Here is a 15196-nt window from a genome sequence, read left to right on the forward strand (position 1 = left end):
TTTTAATCGAATACTGCTAAAATAAGGAAAGAATGAGAATTCAACATTGTTTTTTTTTCCTTGGATTTACTAATTCTAAAATGCTTTTGGATTTAAAAATTCAAGCTGGCTTATCCCATTCTATTTGACAAAGCAGGAGTCACTGTTCAGCTCTATGACTTGACTCAGGTGAAGACCAATGTAAATTTTGGAAAATGTGAGTCTCATTACATGATTATGTTTGCAAAAAAGGCATCTCTATGAGGGATAAACATCTGGATTACAACAAGAGGAAGGCTCCAAGGATGTTACACTCTCTCTCTTTGCCTGACCATGTTTTGTCTTTTACATTCAATTTGAATTGTGGAAAGAGGTTTTATCATTCAAAATGGAAATACAGATTTCAAAATATACAAATGAACGATAATTGGGCTTTGATATTATTGTAATTGCAAACAGTCCTTCTGCTTGAGGATGTCATTTGGGGATAAAGAAATGATCAGATGCAGTTTTCAATTGTTTATACAAATTGTGTACACATTTGAAATCTGATGAGATTTAAATTTCTGCAATAATGTTGGTACAAGTTCTCGCCATTAATGTATTCAAACCCAGAAGAATCAGAGGATCCTTGATCCCTGAGGCTGAAAAAAAAAACCCTTAAAAGCCATCAAAGCCAGGGGTTCCCAATTGGGGTATCGTGTTAAGTTGTGAAGACTGTTGCCAGGGTTGTTTTATGAATATTAAAGAATCACAGTGTGAAGTAATATACTTTGCTTGTGTGTTAGGACAAAGTCAAGGTTATCTAACATCACTCTAGCCCACTTGCTCACTGATGCATTTCTTCGAGTGGAGGAGAAAAGAGGGGCGTATTGCTTGAGCTCCAGGGAAATGCTCAATAGCTCACAGCTATCTCACCACACCTTAACCCAGAGCAAACCACCACTGTTGACGTCCCACCACTATTCAAGGCACGTACAAGTTACATAGAGCTTGTGAGTCCTCTGCTACTATATGCTATACTTCCTTGCAAGACATTTTTGGATTTTGCCAAACTGCAGGTAAGCCCCTGTTAAAACAATTCATTGTGAGGACTGCAGAAGAAAAGGTGAAAACCAAGAACACCCACCCAGGGGCATAGAATGCATTGGGCTGACTCCCAGCACCTCGCACAGGCCTGTTTCAATAGAGATTTACTGATGGAATGAACCTGAGTGCCATCCTGTAGGAGGAATTTTTTCCAGCTGGCCATCAGGGAGTCTAATGTCAAAGAAAAAGTGGGTGAACAGGGTCTTGAATTGGGGAGCCATTAGTGATCACAGGGACCTGAGGTTCTCCTGCTGGGGTGTGGGAGCACAAGGGAGTGGGGGTCTCCTGAGAAACTTGGGAAGGCTAATGTAGGCTAGAGGCTTGTCTAGGGGTGGAGAAGCAGCCCAGACAGGAGGCATAACCTTCCCACATTCACCACTGCAGGTAAGGAGGGGGAGCTTTCCAGGCAAGATCAGGCAAATTCTTCCTATTCCCTCTTATAAAGGGCCAAAGCTAAGCCATTGGGGGCGGGGGGGGGGAAATAAATGACCCATGAGTAAAGAAGATTATTTCTATGGGGATTTTAAAGATTAAATTATGTGTGCAACAGTGGATCTCTCCAACAGGGGCAATTTCGCCCTTCAGGGGACATTTGGCAATGTCTGGAGACAGTTTGGGTGTCATACCTGGATGTGGGGGGTTCCACTGGCATGTAGGGGGTAGATGCTGCAAAACATCCTCCAATGCACAGGACAGCCCTTCTGCAACATTATTAGCCCCAAATACCATGAGGGCCTAAGTTGAGATACGGTGGTGCAGAAAAATGAAGAAGCATGTTGGAATGCAAAGGGCACTGGACCAGGAGTTGGGGCCCAAGGATTCAGCCCCTGCTCTGTGACCTTGAGCAAGCCATTTCCCTTTCTGTGGATGCTGAAAAGCTTGAATGAAATGATAGATTGAATCCAGCACCAGCTTTCTAAGTTCTAAGCTAAAATTTGGCCTTTGTAAGGTTGTCCATTTGGATATAAGGAAAGATCCAGACAAAAGAAAGCTGGAGGAAAGCTTCTGCCTTTCCCTCCCTCCCTCCCTCCTTCAATCCCCCACACTTTTGTTCCATTAGCAAACAGTTACTGACCATCTAGATGCGCCAGGTACTATTTGAAGGAGATAGAGGGTGCTATGGACTGAATGGTGTCCTCCCCAAATGCATATGCTGAAACCCTAACCACCCGTGTGATGGTGTTTGGGCATGGGGCCTTAGAGAAGTAGTCAGATTTAGATGAGGTCATGACGGTGGGGCCCTCAGGACGGAATTAATGGCTTTACAAGGGAAAGAGAGAAAGATCCCTCTCTTCTGGAAAGTGAGGACACAATGAAAAGGCAAGCAGCTTCGAGCCAGGAAGAGGGCTCTCACAAGGGAACCAAATCATCTGGCACTTTGACCTTGGACTTCCCAGCCTCCAGCACAGGGAGAAAGCAGTGTCTGTCACCACCCAGTCTATGGCTATTTGCTCTCTGTGCAGACTAGCAGAGAGAGGTGGAAATGGAAAGAAGTACATGTGGGAAAATGGAAAGAGGTAAATGTGGATGCCTCCCTAGTGGAACTTTCAGCCAGAATGATGGAGAAACCACTGACAGATCCAGCCCGTTGGCCTCAGCACTGGGGACAGTTGTAATTCACCCCAAAAGAATGTAAGTACATTTCGGCTCCTAAAGAGACATGCTGAGCAGAAATGTCAGGAAAGATTGAATAGAAATCCCTCCAAGACAAAAGCACGTGGTTTCGGAGGCAGGCAGGGTCATCATCAGAAGTTTGATGTGAGCCCCAGGACCATGCTCTGGTCCTCAGTACCTTATTTATGTTGATGTGCAGAGCAGGCCAGGGTCCGGCAGCCTTCACAGTTTCCAGTTCCAGCTTCTTCAGATGGGCAGCAGCTTCACTGAACAGGGCAGGTCCTCCTGGACTCAGTTCTGCAAGGGAATTGAAGAAGGAAAAGTTGAAAGGGCAGAGAGATGTAGGTGATGAAAGATGCTTGCCAGAGTCCAACCCCCCAGCGCTGTTCTGCCTGGCCTCTCTTCCAGCAGCTTGAATCCTTCAGTTAAGCACTAGCAGATGGGACATGAGAACGTTTAAGGTCAAGTTTCAAGGCCTAACTCCCTCATATGTGGGCTGGGTGGCCCTGGGCAGGTTACATTACTTCTCTGAGCCTCTGAGCCATTTTAAAATGGGAATAAAATTACTTACCTCACAGAGTTGCTGTGAATATTAAGTGAATAATTCATGTACAAATGCTTTATTAATGGAAAAGCACTATATGAAGTAGAAAGATGAGAGTTCAGGCTACCAGGCAAAGGAATGTACTCTTAAAAACCATGCTATGTTTCTAGGGAGTTCCCGTTGTGGCAGAGTGGTAACGAACCCAACTAGTATCCATGAGGATGCAGGTTCGATCCCTGGCCTCACTCAGTAGGTCAGGGATCTGGCATTGCTGTGAGCTGCTATGGCTGTGGAATAGGCTGGCAGCTGTAGCTCCAATTTGACCCCTATCCTGGGAACTTCCATATGCCATAGGTGCGGCCCTCAAAAAAAATGTTGTGTTTCTAAATCACATTCCTTGATTCTGATTTCTGTGCATTGGATTAGTTTACTACCACTGCTCCCACTAGCTTGTTTTTATCCATTAATACATTAAATATTCATCAAGTGTTCAATATTCATTACACTTTAAAGTTTGTGCCAGGTGATGTTAGCAAACTGAGATCTGGGAAGCTGGAATCAAAAGATGAATGAAACACAATTCTAGTCCAGGAAGGGACAGGGACAGACACCTGTGCAGATACTTGATATAAGAGTGAACAAAGATATATTTCTTGTATAGGAGTAGGAGGGAAAGCACTCCCAAGGCAGAAATTGGGAGGAGATGTTGGAGAAAGTTTCAGTGACAACCTCTGAGCTGGTTCCTGGAGGATGTGTAGGAGTTCACTAGGGTGGAGAAAAGCATTCAAGGCAGAGGGAACAGCAGGTGCAAAGAACAGAGCTGGGACATGGAACAGTGCTTCTTGAGGGGAGCGTAGTTCCCTTTAGATAGAGTGTAGTGAGGGATGTGGGCGAAGGCTGGAAGCCTTGGCAGGGACCAGGCTTCTACATGTGGCTATGCTCAGGAGTGTTGCCTTTATCCTAGGACAGTGAAGCACCATGGTGAGGTCTTCAGGCATTTGGTCAGAGCTATCTGGTGAGCGAGTGCTCCTGCTTTGACAGCTATGAGGTGGAGACGGCCCTGGAGGAGGTGCCCCTTACAGAAATGTTATGGTTATCCAGATACAAACGGATGGGAAGTTCCAGTTGTGGCTCAGCGGTAACATGTCCGACTAGTATCCACGAGGATGTGGGTTCAATCCCTGGCCTTGCTCAGTGGGTTAAGGATTCAGCATTGTCATGAGCTGTGGTGGAGGTCACAGATGCAGCTCAGATCCCATGTTGCTGTGGCTGTGGCGTAGGCTGGCAGCTGTAGCTCCGATTCGACCCCTAGCCTGGGAACTTACATATGCCGCAAATGCAGCCCTAAAAAAACAAACAAAAAATGGATGATGCCTGGGCTAGGGGAAGGGCAGGGTGGATAGCAATGAAGGGACAGAGTTCTGATTTTTTCAACACCAAGTGGATGCTGAGTTCCCATTTCTATCTCAGCCAACCCAGAACTGCTCCTCAGGGTCTCCAGGTGAAGGCTCAATGGCTCGTCCTTTTCAGCAGACCACAGGCTCATGAGACATCAGAGCTGGAATGTTCCTTGGCCATCGTCTCAACACCCTCTACCCCATTTCACAGATGAGAAAGCCAAGGATCCCAGAGGGGACTCGGTTTAACAGGGAGAATCAAAGCTCCTGACTCTCGCCTCTCCCTCAGCACGTTTTCAAACCATATGTGCTAAAGAACAAATTCTTCCCCCACAGCCTGTCACAGACCCATTCTTTGGTAAAATATAGTAAAAATGAATTTAGAAAAAGAAAATAACAGGCATACAAAATCCAAGCCCACATTTTTAATTAGTTTTAACAGATAGAACTTCACTCTGTCATATTGCTAAAAATGTTTCTAATGGCTTACTCTCCATTTCCGTAAAAACGTCTTTCACTGGGACCTGTAACAGTGCGTGCTGGATCTACCTGACACTTTGCTCTCAGAGACAGGATGTCAGACATGAAACAGAATGGGTTTTCCTGTGGTTGGGAATTAGAGATTCCAGCCACCTCCCTTCCCCTGTTGCGGTTCCGGTTCCATCATTGAGCCAAGTGCTGGATGCAGCAGAAGCAGAGAACTGGCCCAGAAGGAGGCAGAGAGATGGCTGCACCTCTGGAACAAATCCAGAGCCTCCTGGTCAACCATGATCCCTAGGTCACTCCTGCCTGATGCACAAGTGCTCTTGTCTGCTCTCACCCAGACCGGGTAACCCAGCTCTGACATTTCCAGTGTTCTGAGCTGCACTGTGTCCAGTGTCTTGAGCATTTAGGAAAGCCCTGCTGCATCACTCCCCCACCCCATCCCCTATACCCCTACTCACTTGTGAGGGATTTACTGCTGGAGTTTGGGGACCTTGAAGGCCCTTCCTTGTTCTCCAGGGTCAGCGAGATGCCATAGTTCGTGTGATGCTGGTGCTGGTGGTGGTGATGGTGGTGCCTTCCGGAAGCTTTGGTGGTGAACGGCGTGCCCCCATTCTCCTCAAGACCGAAAGGCAGCCGGTCCGAGCTGCTGAGCCCTGGGGAAGGGAGCGGGTAGCTGTGGAGGGTGTCAAAGTCAGGATTTAGAAAAGCAAAGAGCCTTGATATTCCTGTGCATACTTTAAAAGAGGTTCTCTAAGCATTGAAAACCAAGAGAAATAGATTCGACAAACAGAGCCACAGGGTCACTGCAGAACAGGACACAAGGACAACAGTGCGCTCAAAGGAAAAGCAGAAAGTGGAAATTTGTACGTATCAGAGATGTTAAACCTGAAAAAACATTCTTAAGTTTGAAATGAAATAATTTCCCTTTTAAAAAACGACATCCTCGACATGGGAGGAGGAAATAAGGCAATTATCAAATTAAAAAATAAGGGGTTAACCATCCAATGACAAGATCATGATACAAACTAGAAATCTTGGAGTCACTTTCTCCTCCTCTCCATCACCCTCACCGTGCAGAAAGCCACCTGTTAATGTCACTGCTACCACGTCTTCTAATTCCGATGCTCCTCTTGATGCTATTACCCTATATTAAGCCCACGTCAACTCCTTAGGCTCTTGAAACAGATTCCCAACAGCTCTACTCCTCCTTCAGCACATTCCCCCACTGCCCAGTGGCCAAAGAGCAGTCTTGATCACATTCTAGACTGTGGCACTCCTCCCTCCAGGAGCTCAAATACTTCTCTGTCACTAGTGACTCCTAACCAATTTAAGACAGAAAAACCCTTTGGAAATCTGATGAAAACCATGGACCTTCTTTGCAGAAAAAGGCACCAACACTCAAGTACAGGCCCTTTACAGCTGCTCCGTGGACAGAGGCTAAGAGCCTCAGATTGAGGGGTAAAATCCAAATTCCTCTATGTGTGTCACTCCTACCACCACTGCCCAGGATCTTGTCCTGTTCTCTTTTCAGCTCATATCCTGCTATATTCTTCTCTACACCCAAGTCCTTCCTAGGCTGGTACATTTTGCCTCTTTCTGTCCCCTGGAGTCCTTCCTCCTCCCTGAACCCAGTTAAAAACCTCTTCCTCCAGGAAGACCTCCAGGCTTTAACACCCAGATCAAAGTCTCCTTCTCACACCCCTAAACAGAGCTAAGCCCTCTTTCAGCTATTCCTGTAGACCAGATTTCTACTGCCTGCTCCTTCACTCTGTCTTTACGGAGCTCACTCCCCCAGGGTAGGAAACTGTCATTTGATCAGTTACAATCTCACTGGAACAAACTGCTAAGGAAGCAGAGAGGTAGAGGTGGAGGCAACTAGTTTTCCTGGGGTTGGTGAAGGTGTTGGGCAGGGCATCATAAGGGGGGCTTCATTTAGGGTAGACAGTCAAATTTGGGGGGACATTCTTGAAACAGAATACCTTTTCTTATAGGAAACCACATTCTTTACGGTGGCATGAGTGTGAAGCTGATATTTCCCCTTTGGGGTGGGCCAAAGTCCTCCCTCCTACCAGGTAGAGTGACTTGTGCTGGGCTATGTTCCAATCAGGTCAGTCAGTTACCTGTAGGTTTAACACATGGAAACAAAGACAAAAGCTCTCCCTACCTTTTTAAGAGACAAACAGGGCCTTATTGTGACTTCTGAGGACCCTAAGAACTTTGGCCTTCATCTCTCCTCTATAAAAAGATTTGAATTATATTTTATGGCTGCATTTGTATAAAAGTAAATTTTTTTTTCTTTTTTAGGGCTGCACCTGTGACTTATGGAAGTTCCCAGGCTAGGGGTTGAACCGGAGCTGCAGCATGGCTGGCAATCTCTTGATGTTTCAAACTCACAAATAGAAAAATAGTTCCCATTTTGAAACTATTATCACAGGCTATACCAAATAAGGAATGGGATGGGGACACGTCTATTGGCAAGGAGGACTCTGCTGCAGATGCGGGATGTATTCCAGAAGAAACAGCACTGCTGTCCCCACGTTGTCACAAGCACTGGGTCTCTGGTCCACCCTAACTGCCTCCTGGAGACTTCGCTCAGGACAGTCTCGCATAGTGAATGTGTGTGTGTGCACGTGTGTGTGTGTGTGTGTGTAGTAATGTGGAGGAAGCTGTGACTTTGGCTTCTGGGGTCACACTCCAGCGCTCACCCCTCCAATCTGACCATAACCAACCTCCTCATGGTGGCAGTAATGGTGGCAACGAAACGGGCACCGAGTTGTCACTGAGACAGCTGGCTTCACGTCTTAGGTCTGCCCAACCCTGTGAAAGAACCTCAGACAGTTGTCCCAGGCCTCAGTTTCCTCCTCTGTGACATGAGGTGGGTCACATGATCTCTGGGTACATTTCCAGGTCTGAGAAGCAGCCTATCCTCTACCTATTTATCCAGGACTTGCTCTGTCTCAGAGGCTGGGCTGCCTATTTTGCCTACAATATCCTATTTTATAAATGTAGAGACCTTTGCTCAGTAGGTCACTGGTGCTCCGTAACTATTTGAAGGGAAGGCGGGAGGGAGAGAAGGAGAGAAGCAGGGAGAGAGGGAGGAAGGATGAATGAAGTTGTGGAGCTGGGATGTGACAACAGGGGTGTGAACTGCAAAGTCTGCTGGCATTATTTTTCTGTGTCTCAAATATGGTGAAAATAAGATCTGTCCAGTGGAGGCAGAGAGACTGGGAGCTCAGAAGAGAGAAAATCCGCTTCAGCCCCGGAGGCTTCACACCTGAGGGCTCATCTTCCACCCTGCCCTTCTCCCACACTGCGACCAGCCTGTCAGAGGTGTGATGGGTGCTGTGCTGGTCTAGGCAGCAGGGACAAAGCAGAGAAACACTGCAAGGAAGAGAGGGATAATAGGATGGGGTACTGGCAGGGATGGAGAAGGGGGGAACACAGAGACAGGGAGGAGTCAGAAAAATTTGCATTTTTGGAGTTCCCGTTGTGGCGCAGTGGAAACAAATCCGACCAGGAACCATGAGGTTGTGGGTTCGATCCCTGGCCTCACTCAGTGGGTTAAGGATCCAGTGTTGCTGTGAGCTGTGGTGTAGGTCGCAGACGTGGCTCGGATCCAACGTGGCTGTGGCCAGCAGCTGTAGCTCCGATTCGACCCCTAGCCTGGGAACCTACATATCCTGCGGGTGCAGCCCTTAAAAAGAGACAAAAATACAAAAAAAAAAAAAAAAAAAAAAGAAGAAGAAGAAAAAAAAGAAAAGAAAATTTTGAATTTTTTAGCCTGGGGGACCAGGCAAATGGCATGCCCTTAACAGAGAGAAGGAGACTGGGAGTGAGGGCTGTTTGGAGGAGGAAAAACTGTGAACTTCAAATAGGATACACTGAATGTGAAAAAGATGCCCTACAGCAGAGATCTGGTTTATAATCAGGGCTGGAGGTGGTGTTGGAAAGTTCTGAGCAAGAATTTCTGAGGAATGGTAAAGAGACATCCTCTCCCTTGCCAACTGCAACTGATTCTCACTCTCTGCTTAGAATGCAAGACGAAGGAGGACTGTGAGGTTATGCTCAGCTCTGGAGGAAAGAGTGCTGTGATTGATTAGTAATGTCTGCCGTGGACCTGGAATGAAGCAGTAGTATCATGTACTTCCTTATCTTTCCAAGTTAAAAGTGGGTGGTTTTTTATTTCCAGAAAACCCAGAGTGAAAAGTTAAACAGGGAAATAAATATATATGCAGGGAGTGATAAACTGTATTTAATAACATGTCAAATAAAAAATGCATGTGTGACTTTTATTTTACAGCTACTTATGGGGAAGACTGAGAAAGAGACAAATGGGAAGAGAAATAGATGAGGGTCAAAGAAGCTGCCCGGATCGCTCAGGGTAAGTTTCTAGAAAAGTAAAAGTTCCTAAACGGGAATGGAATGCCCTGGGTACTTTCTCAGCTCATACACATGGAGGGCCACCCTGGAGATCCTAGCTTATGGTGTTGTGTGGGTTTGTGGGTCTGTTGAGGAAACCACTGCTCCTGGCCTTGTGGACTGTTCCCTGCAGAACTCGTGGACTGTGATGCAAATGACGTCACAGCCTGGGGGCTGAGGTTCAGGAGATGACGCCAGCTCTCTGCTCACTGTCAACAGAGGCTGAGGTTCCCGAGGCTTCAGGCCTTCTGACAAGGTCACAAGTCCAGGTTTTCAGAGGGTGATGGAGGAGGGGTGTGTAGGCTTTGCCTCTGCTTCCATAAGTCAGCCGCTCAGAAAGATCTGGTGTGGAAGAAGGGGGCTGCTGTGTGCCCAGCAGATGTGAAGCGCTTTCGTGTTTAACTTTTACAGCTACCCTGCGAGGAAGCTGGTGCCGCCTCCTTTTACACTGGGACTTGAGGAAGGTGAGGAAGACGCCCTGTTAGGAGATGTGAAGGGAGAAGGGGAACTAGATCTAACTTCTTCTCCAATTTACTGCCAGCTCCAGAGACGTTAATCTTCCTGCTGGGGGAGGGAAAGGAGCTGTGTCCTATGGGATGGTCTTGACTGTATTTGAGGGGGACACAGCTTGACAGACCCAGTGTTGGGGGACTTTCATGGCCCTGCCAGATCCCACCGGAGCCTCTCCCCGCCCTGACTCTGGGATCCCAGCAGGCCACACACATGGTATTTAACCCAAATGTGTTGCATATGGGGTGATGGGGTAATTATTCAGAAGTTTATAACATGATAATAATTATTACATTATTATACCATTGTTATACCAATTATAGTATAATTATTATAATTGTTAATATAATAATGACATAATTACTCAGAATAATCCTCCAAAATCTACCACCAGAGCTATGAGTGGTGCAGGGCAGGGATGGGGGAGGGTCCTGAGCTGGAACACAGAACTTTATAGGGCTTTCCCTCAAAAATAAGGCTGGGAGGATTTCCCGTCGTGGCTCAGTGGTTAATGAATCCGACTAGGAACCATGAGGTTGTGGGTTTGATCCCTGGCCTTGCTCAGTGGGTTAAGGATCCGGCGTTGCCGTGAGCTGTGGTGTAGGTTGCAGACGCGGCTCAGATACCGCGTTGCTGTGGCTCTGGCGTAGACCAGTGGCTACAGCTCTGATTCGACCCCTAGCCTGGGAACCTCCATATGCCTCAGAAGCGGCCCTAGAATTGGCAAAAAGAAAAAAATAAGGCCAGGAGTTATCAGGATGCTCTGAAGAAACAATCACAAACTCTATAGCTCAGCTAGGGGTGACGTGAGCTTTGGGGAGCAGCCCTTGGGATCTAATCTTGGATTTTAAAAAAATGACAGAATTAGAGAAACAGAGCCCCTCAGATATCATCCAATTAGGCGGTTTCAAATTCTGGATGAATATCAAAAGCACCAGGGGAACCTGAGAATGCAAAATGGCAAACTGCTTTGGAAATCTGCCTGGCAGTTTCTCAAAAGGTTAAACATAGAGTTACCGTATTACCCAGCAATCCCACTCCTCGGTATATACCCAAGAGAAACTGAAACATGTCCACACAAAGACTTTACGTGAATATTCACAGCAGCATTATTCATAAAAGCCAAAGGGTAGAAACAACCCAAATGTCCATCAACTGATGAACCGGTGAGGTGTGGTGTATCCATGCAATAGAACAGTATTCGTTCACAAAATGGAGTGAAATAGCGATCCATGATATGAGATGGATGAACCTTAAAAACATTATGCTAAGTGAACAAAAGCCAGACACAAGAAGCCACATGTGGCATAATTCCATTTATAGAAAAGTTCAGAATAGGCAAATCCATAGAGAGAAAGCAGATTAGTGGTCACCTAGGACTGGGAGGATGGGGGCAAATAGGAAGTGATTGTCACTGGGTATGGGGCGTCTTTTAGGAGAAGTGAAAAAGTCCTAAAATTAGACTGTAGTGAAATTAGACTATGTGAGAAGTCTAAAACCACTGAATTGTGCAATTTAAATTAGTGAATTGCATGGTATATAGTTTATATCTCAGGAAAGCAGATACAAAAAATCGCCAAGGGATATTTTGAAAAATATCAGTGTAGAACCCTTACCCGGACTAATTACATCATCATCTATCTCTCAGCCCAGTGTGCAGCCAGGGCTGAGAAAATGCCCTGGTCTAACCTCCTCATTTTGCATAGGGAGAAACGGGGGCTCTCTGGGGGGGAGGGGGAGGTGACCAGGTCACACAGTGGGTGACTGGCTGAGCCTGGGACACAATCCAGAACTCCGACCTCTCTGCCGCCCACCTGCTACATCCTCCCATCTGCCTCGGCTTCTATTTCGGGCAGCAAATGCACTCATCGGGAAAATCCCAAGACCGCCTTGGAACCCCACTGCCTGAGACATCTTCGTGAACACGTCTTTCCAATGACATAGTAAGCTCGGCAGGAAGAGAGAGGCTGCCACATCACATGTTTTCATGTCCTTTGGTGATGTTGAGACAACTCATTCTACAGGTCAGAAAAAACCCCCACAACGTTCCCTCACAATATTTACAGGAATTCCTCTTCATATTGGCTCCTCCCCAGGCTGGCTTGGGTACACTCCCCTGCTTACCCTGACCTTACCTTTCCAAATGCTCTTAGATCTGTTGATCTGCTCTGTTTCCAAGTAAAAGCATTTCCCAGTCACCCCTTCCCTCCTCCCCCGCCGCTGCCCCCGCCCCAGCCACCCTCTGGTTTCTATGTAGGTTTGGCCGATGGGAGGCAGTGACAGAGACTGGAGGGTGGGAAAAGCAGAAAAGTCAAGGTATTTCTTCTTTTTGTACCGCAGGGGATGTTTTCAGCAGTAGCTGATGAGTCCCCTGGGGCTTCAGCTTCCATTAGACTGGCTTCCTACAGCCCCAGCTCCTGGGCTCTGGAACCCTGCCACCTCTTGTTGTCCCTTTGTCTCTCCAGCTCCAGGAGTGATACGCAGGTTCTACTGTTGCTAGTTTCTGGGCTGCCTCACTGATCACTTTGGCTGCTTAATTCTTCATCCCTTGTATAATCAATTCCCTATATTCAATTCCCTCTGTAAGAAATGCCGAGTGATTTTATTTCTCCTGATTGCCCATGACTGATAAACAATATCTACCTTTCTGTATGCCTTTCTGGACTCTTTATATTTTTATTGGTCTATTTATCTATTGCTAAATCAGCATCAGATTGTCTTAATTACTTTTAAATATATTTATGATAGGACAAATTCTGTTCCTTTCCCATCATTTATTGCTTTTTTTTTTCTTTGCTACTCTCATGCACTTACTTGCTCAGATTACTTTACAATTCAAGTTACTACCAAAAAAAAAAATCCTCATCAGAATTATGATTTGGAGCATTAAATATAACGGATTAATTTGAGAGAATATATTCATAAGGTATTTCTCGCCATTTATTCAGATCTTCCTAAATGCCCCTTAGTCAGAATTTTTAACTTTTCCATAAAGGTATGGAATATATCTTATTAACTTTATTTCCAGCTATATTTCAATTTTGTCATGATTGAAAATGGGACCTCATTAATGATTGCATTTTCTCTAATTTTTTTTTTTTTACTACTAGATATATAAAACTGCTGACTTAAGGGTATTTCCGCCTCTGGTCAGTTTGCCGAACTCTTATTAATTGGAACTCACTTGTATTATAAAATAATCCCATGAATTTTTGTTACTTCCTTTCCAGCATTTATTCTTTATTTCATTTTCTTGGTTTATTGCATTGGTAAGGCCTTTAGAGTAATACTGAGTATGAGCAGTCATCTTTGTCTTAATTCTGAAGTGTGAAGATTATCTTATGTTTCAACATTAAATGTTAGTTTTTGACCAATTCTACTTATCAAGTTAGTCCTTCTACTCTTAGCCTACTAAGAATCCTGGAAGATTAGCATGACTTATTCTGAGTGAATCCATGCAGCTCCTACGTGAACCCTGCTTCCTCTACTAAGTGCTTAAAAAAAGAATCTGTTCTCAAATTTTCTTTGGTACTACCATCAAGCATATCAGTCCAGGTTTTACAATTCATTTTTCAAGAATCTGTAATGGCATTTCCCTGCCTATTCTTCTGGCATTTTCCCAAGACTCCACAGTTTTTCAAAGTGTACTGCTGCTGGCTCAGCAATGACATATGCAAATTTGCTTCGAGGCCATCTTTTTCTGAACCTGAAGACTTTAATTAACTGTAAAGCAGAAAAATATTTCCTGACTACTCGTTCTCTTCTCATGGATTTCCATTTCGTTCTCTTTGTTCTTTTCACCTTCTGCAGTTAGTATATATGACTGGCTTCCATGCTGAGAAAGGGAAAAACAAAACAGAAGTCAAGCACCTTTTCTTCTGTCCTGTTAACCTCACACACCATCCTTAAGAATGGCTCTGGCTCTGCTATTAAACTTCATCTTTTTGCCCTCACCAAAACATGCATCTACAGAAGTCCTTAAAAAAAGAGGTCTCTGCCACTTTTTTCCCCCTTTCTTTTTATGGCTGCACCTGCAGCATATGAAAGTTCCCAGGCTAGGAGCTGCAGCTGCAGAACTACGCCACAGCCACAGCAACACCAGATCCAAGCTGCATCTGTGACCTAAGCCTCAGCTCACAGCAATGCCAGATCCTTAACCCACTGAGCAAGGCCAGGGATCGACCCCACATCCTCATGGACACTATGTCGGGTTCTTAATCTGCTGAGCCACAACGAAACTCGTGCCACTTTGTTTTTGATCCTATGTTCTACCTCCTTCTCTTTACAATACTGTTTTAAATTGTGGCCTCCAAATGCCTTCCTCTTTAAGATCATCTATGATATATTTATAGGCCACATGAGAAATATTCTCTTTTAGGCATTTTTGAAATCTGATCTTCTAAAAGCTGGAAGCTTAGAATACAGTAATGAATTCTACTCATGTCACCTTGATTCTAAGACAGCAAGGTCGTTTTCTTCCAAGGATCTTGTCACTTACACATTTCCAACCCCGTCTTCCTTGCTGACCAGAATTAACAACACAATACCAACAGGGTTTCTTCGACCTCCAAACAACCAGATCACCACCCAGAAAGGCCAAGGCACAAGAGATGCTCTGCTTTTTAACGGAATGCCGATGTCTGGATGACATGCTCTTAGGAGAGCACCGTCGACATTCTCTGACCAAAGTCCTCCGGCATCTTCTGGGACTGCTCACTACACCCTTAGGTGCTGTCTGTACTCAGTTGCACTTTCACCTGCTCTGGCACATGTCTCAACTTCATAGCAGGGTTCCTGGAGGCAGGAACAGCTGCTGTGCAGTCCACACAGCAGCACGTAAGTTCCCTAAACACTTTCCAGAGGAGACTGGTTGGGGCAAACTGGCCCGTTTTCCTTTTAGCCTAAGTGGGGGACAACTCCATCTTCCTAAGCAGAACTAGAGCACCAGGGAGATGGTGACAAATATTTCAGGAGAGCCTCCTAACTGACAGGGCTCACAGGGGCTAAACCATTTATTCTCTCAGCTGTTGGAGCAAGTAGACAGGACCAGGGGAGCCTGGCATCTCAGGCAGCTTTGTCTGCTTGCCCCAGTGGGCCATACAACGGTATCATTTTCTTTCTCTCTTTCTTTTCTTTGCTTTTTGCTTTTTTTTAGAGC

General features: G+C 45.6%; 1 protein-coding gene across 1 annotated transcript in view; it reads right to left on the reverse strand.

Moving 5' to 3' along the window:
* Positions 1 to 15196, reverse strand: part of EPB41L4B (erythrocyte membrane protein band 4.1 like 4B) — a 142306-nt gene that overhangs the window by 36302 nt on the left and 90808 nt on the right. Inside the window, 2 exon segments of the mRNA XM_021067313.1 lie at positions 2861 to 2979; positions 5568 to 5782. Coding sequence (XP_020922972.1) covers positions 2861 to 2979; positions 5568 to 5782 — 334 coding nt within the window.

This window comes from Sus scrofa, chromosome 1 (genome assembly GCF_000003025.6).
Source record: "Sus scrofa isolate TJ Tabasco breed Duroc chromosome 1, Sscrofa11.1, whole genome shotgun sequence".
NCBI classification, from domain to species: Eukaryota; Metazoa; Chordata; class Mammalia; order Artiodactyla; family Suidae; genus Sus; species Sus scrofa.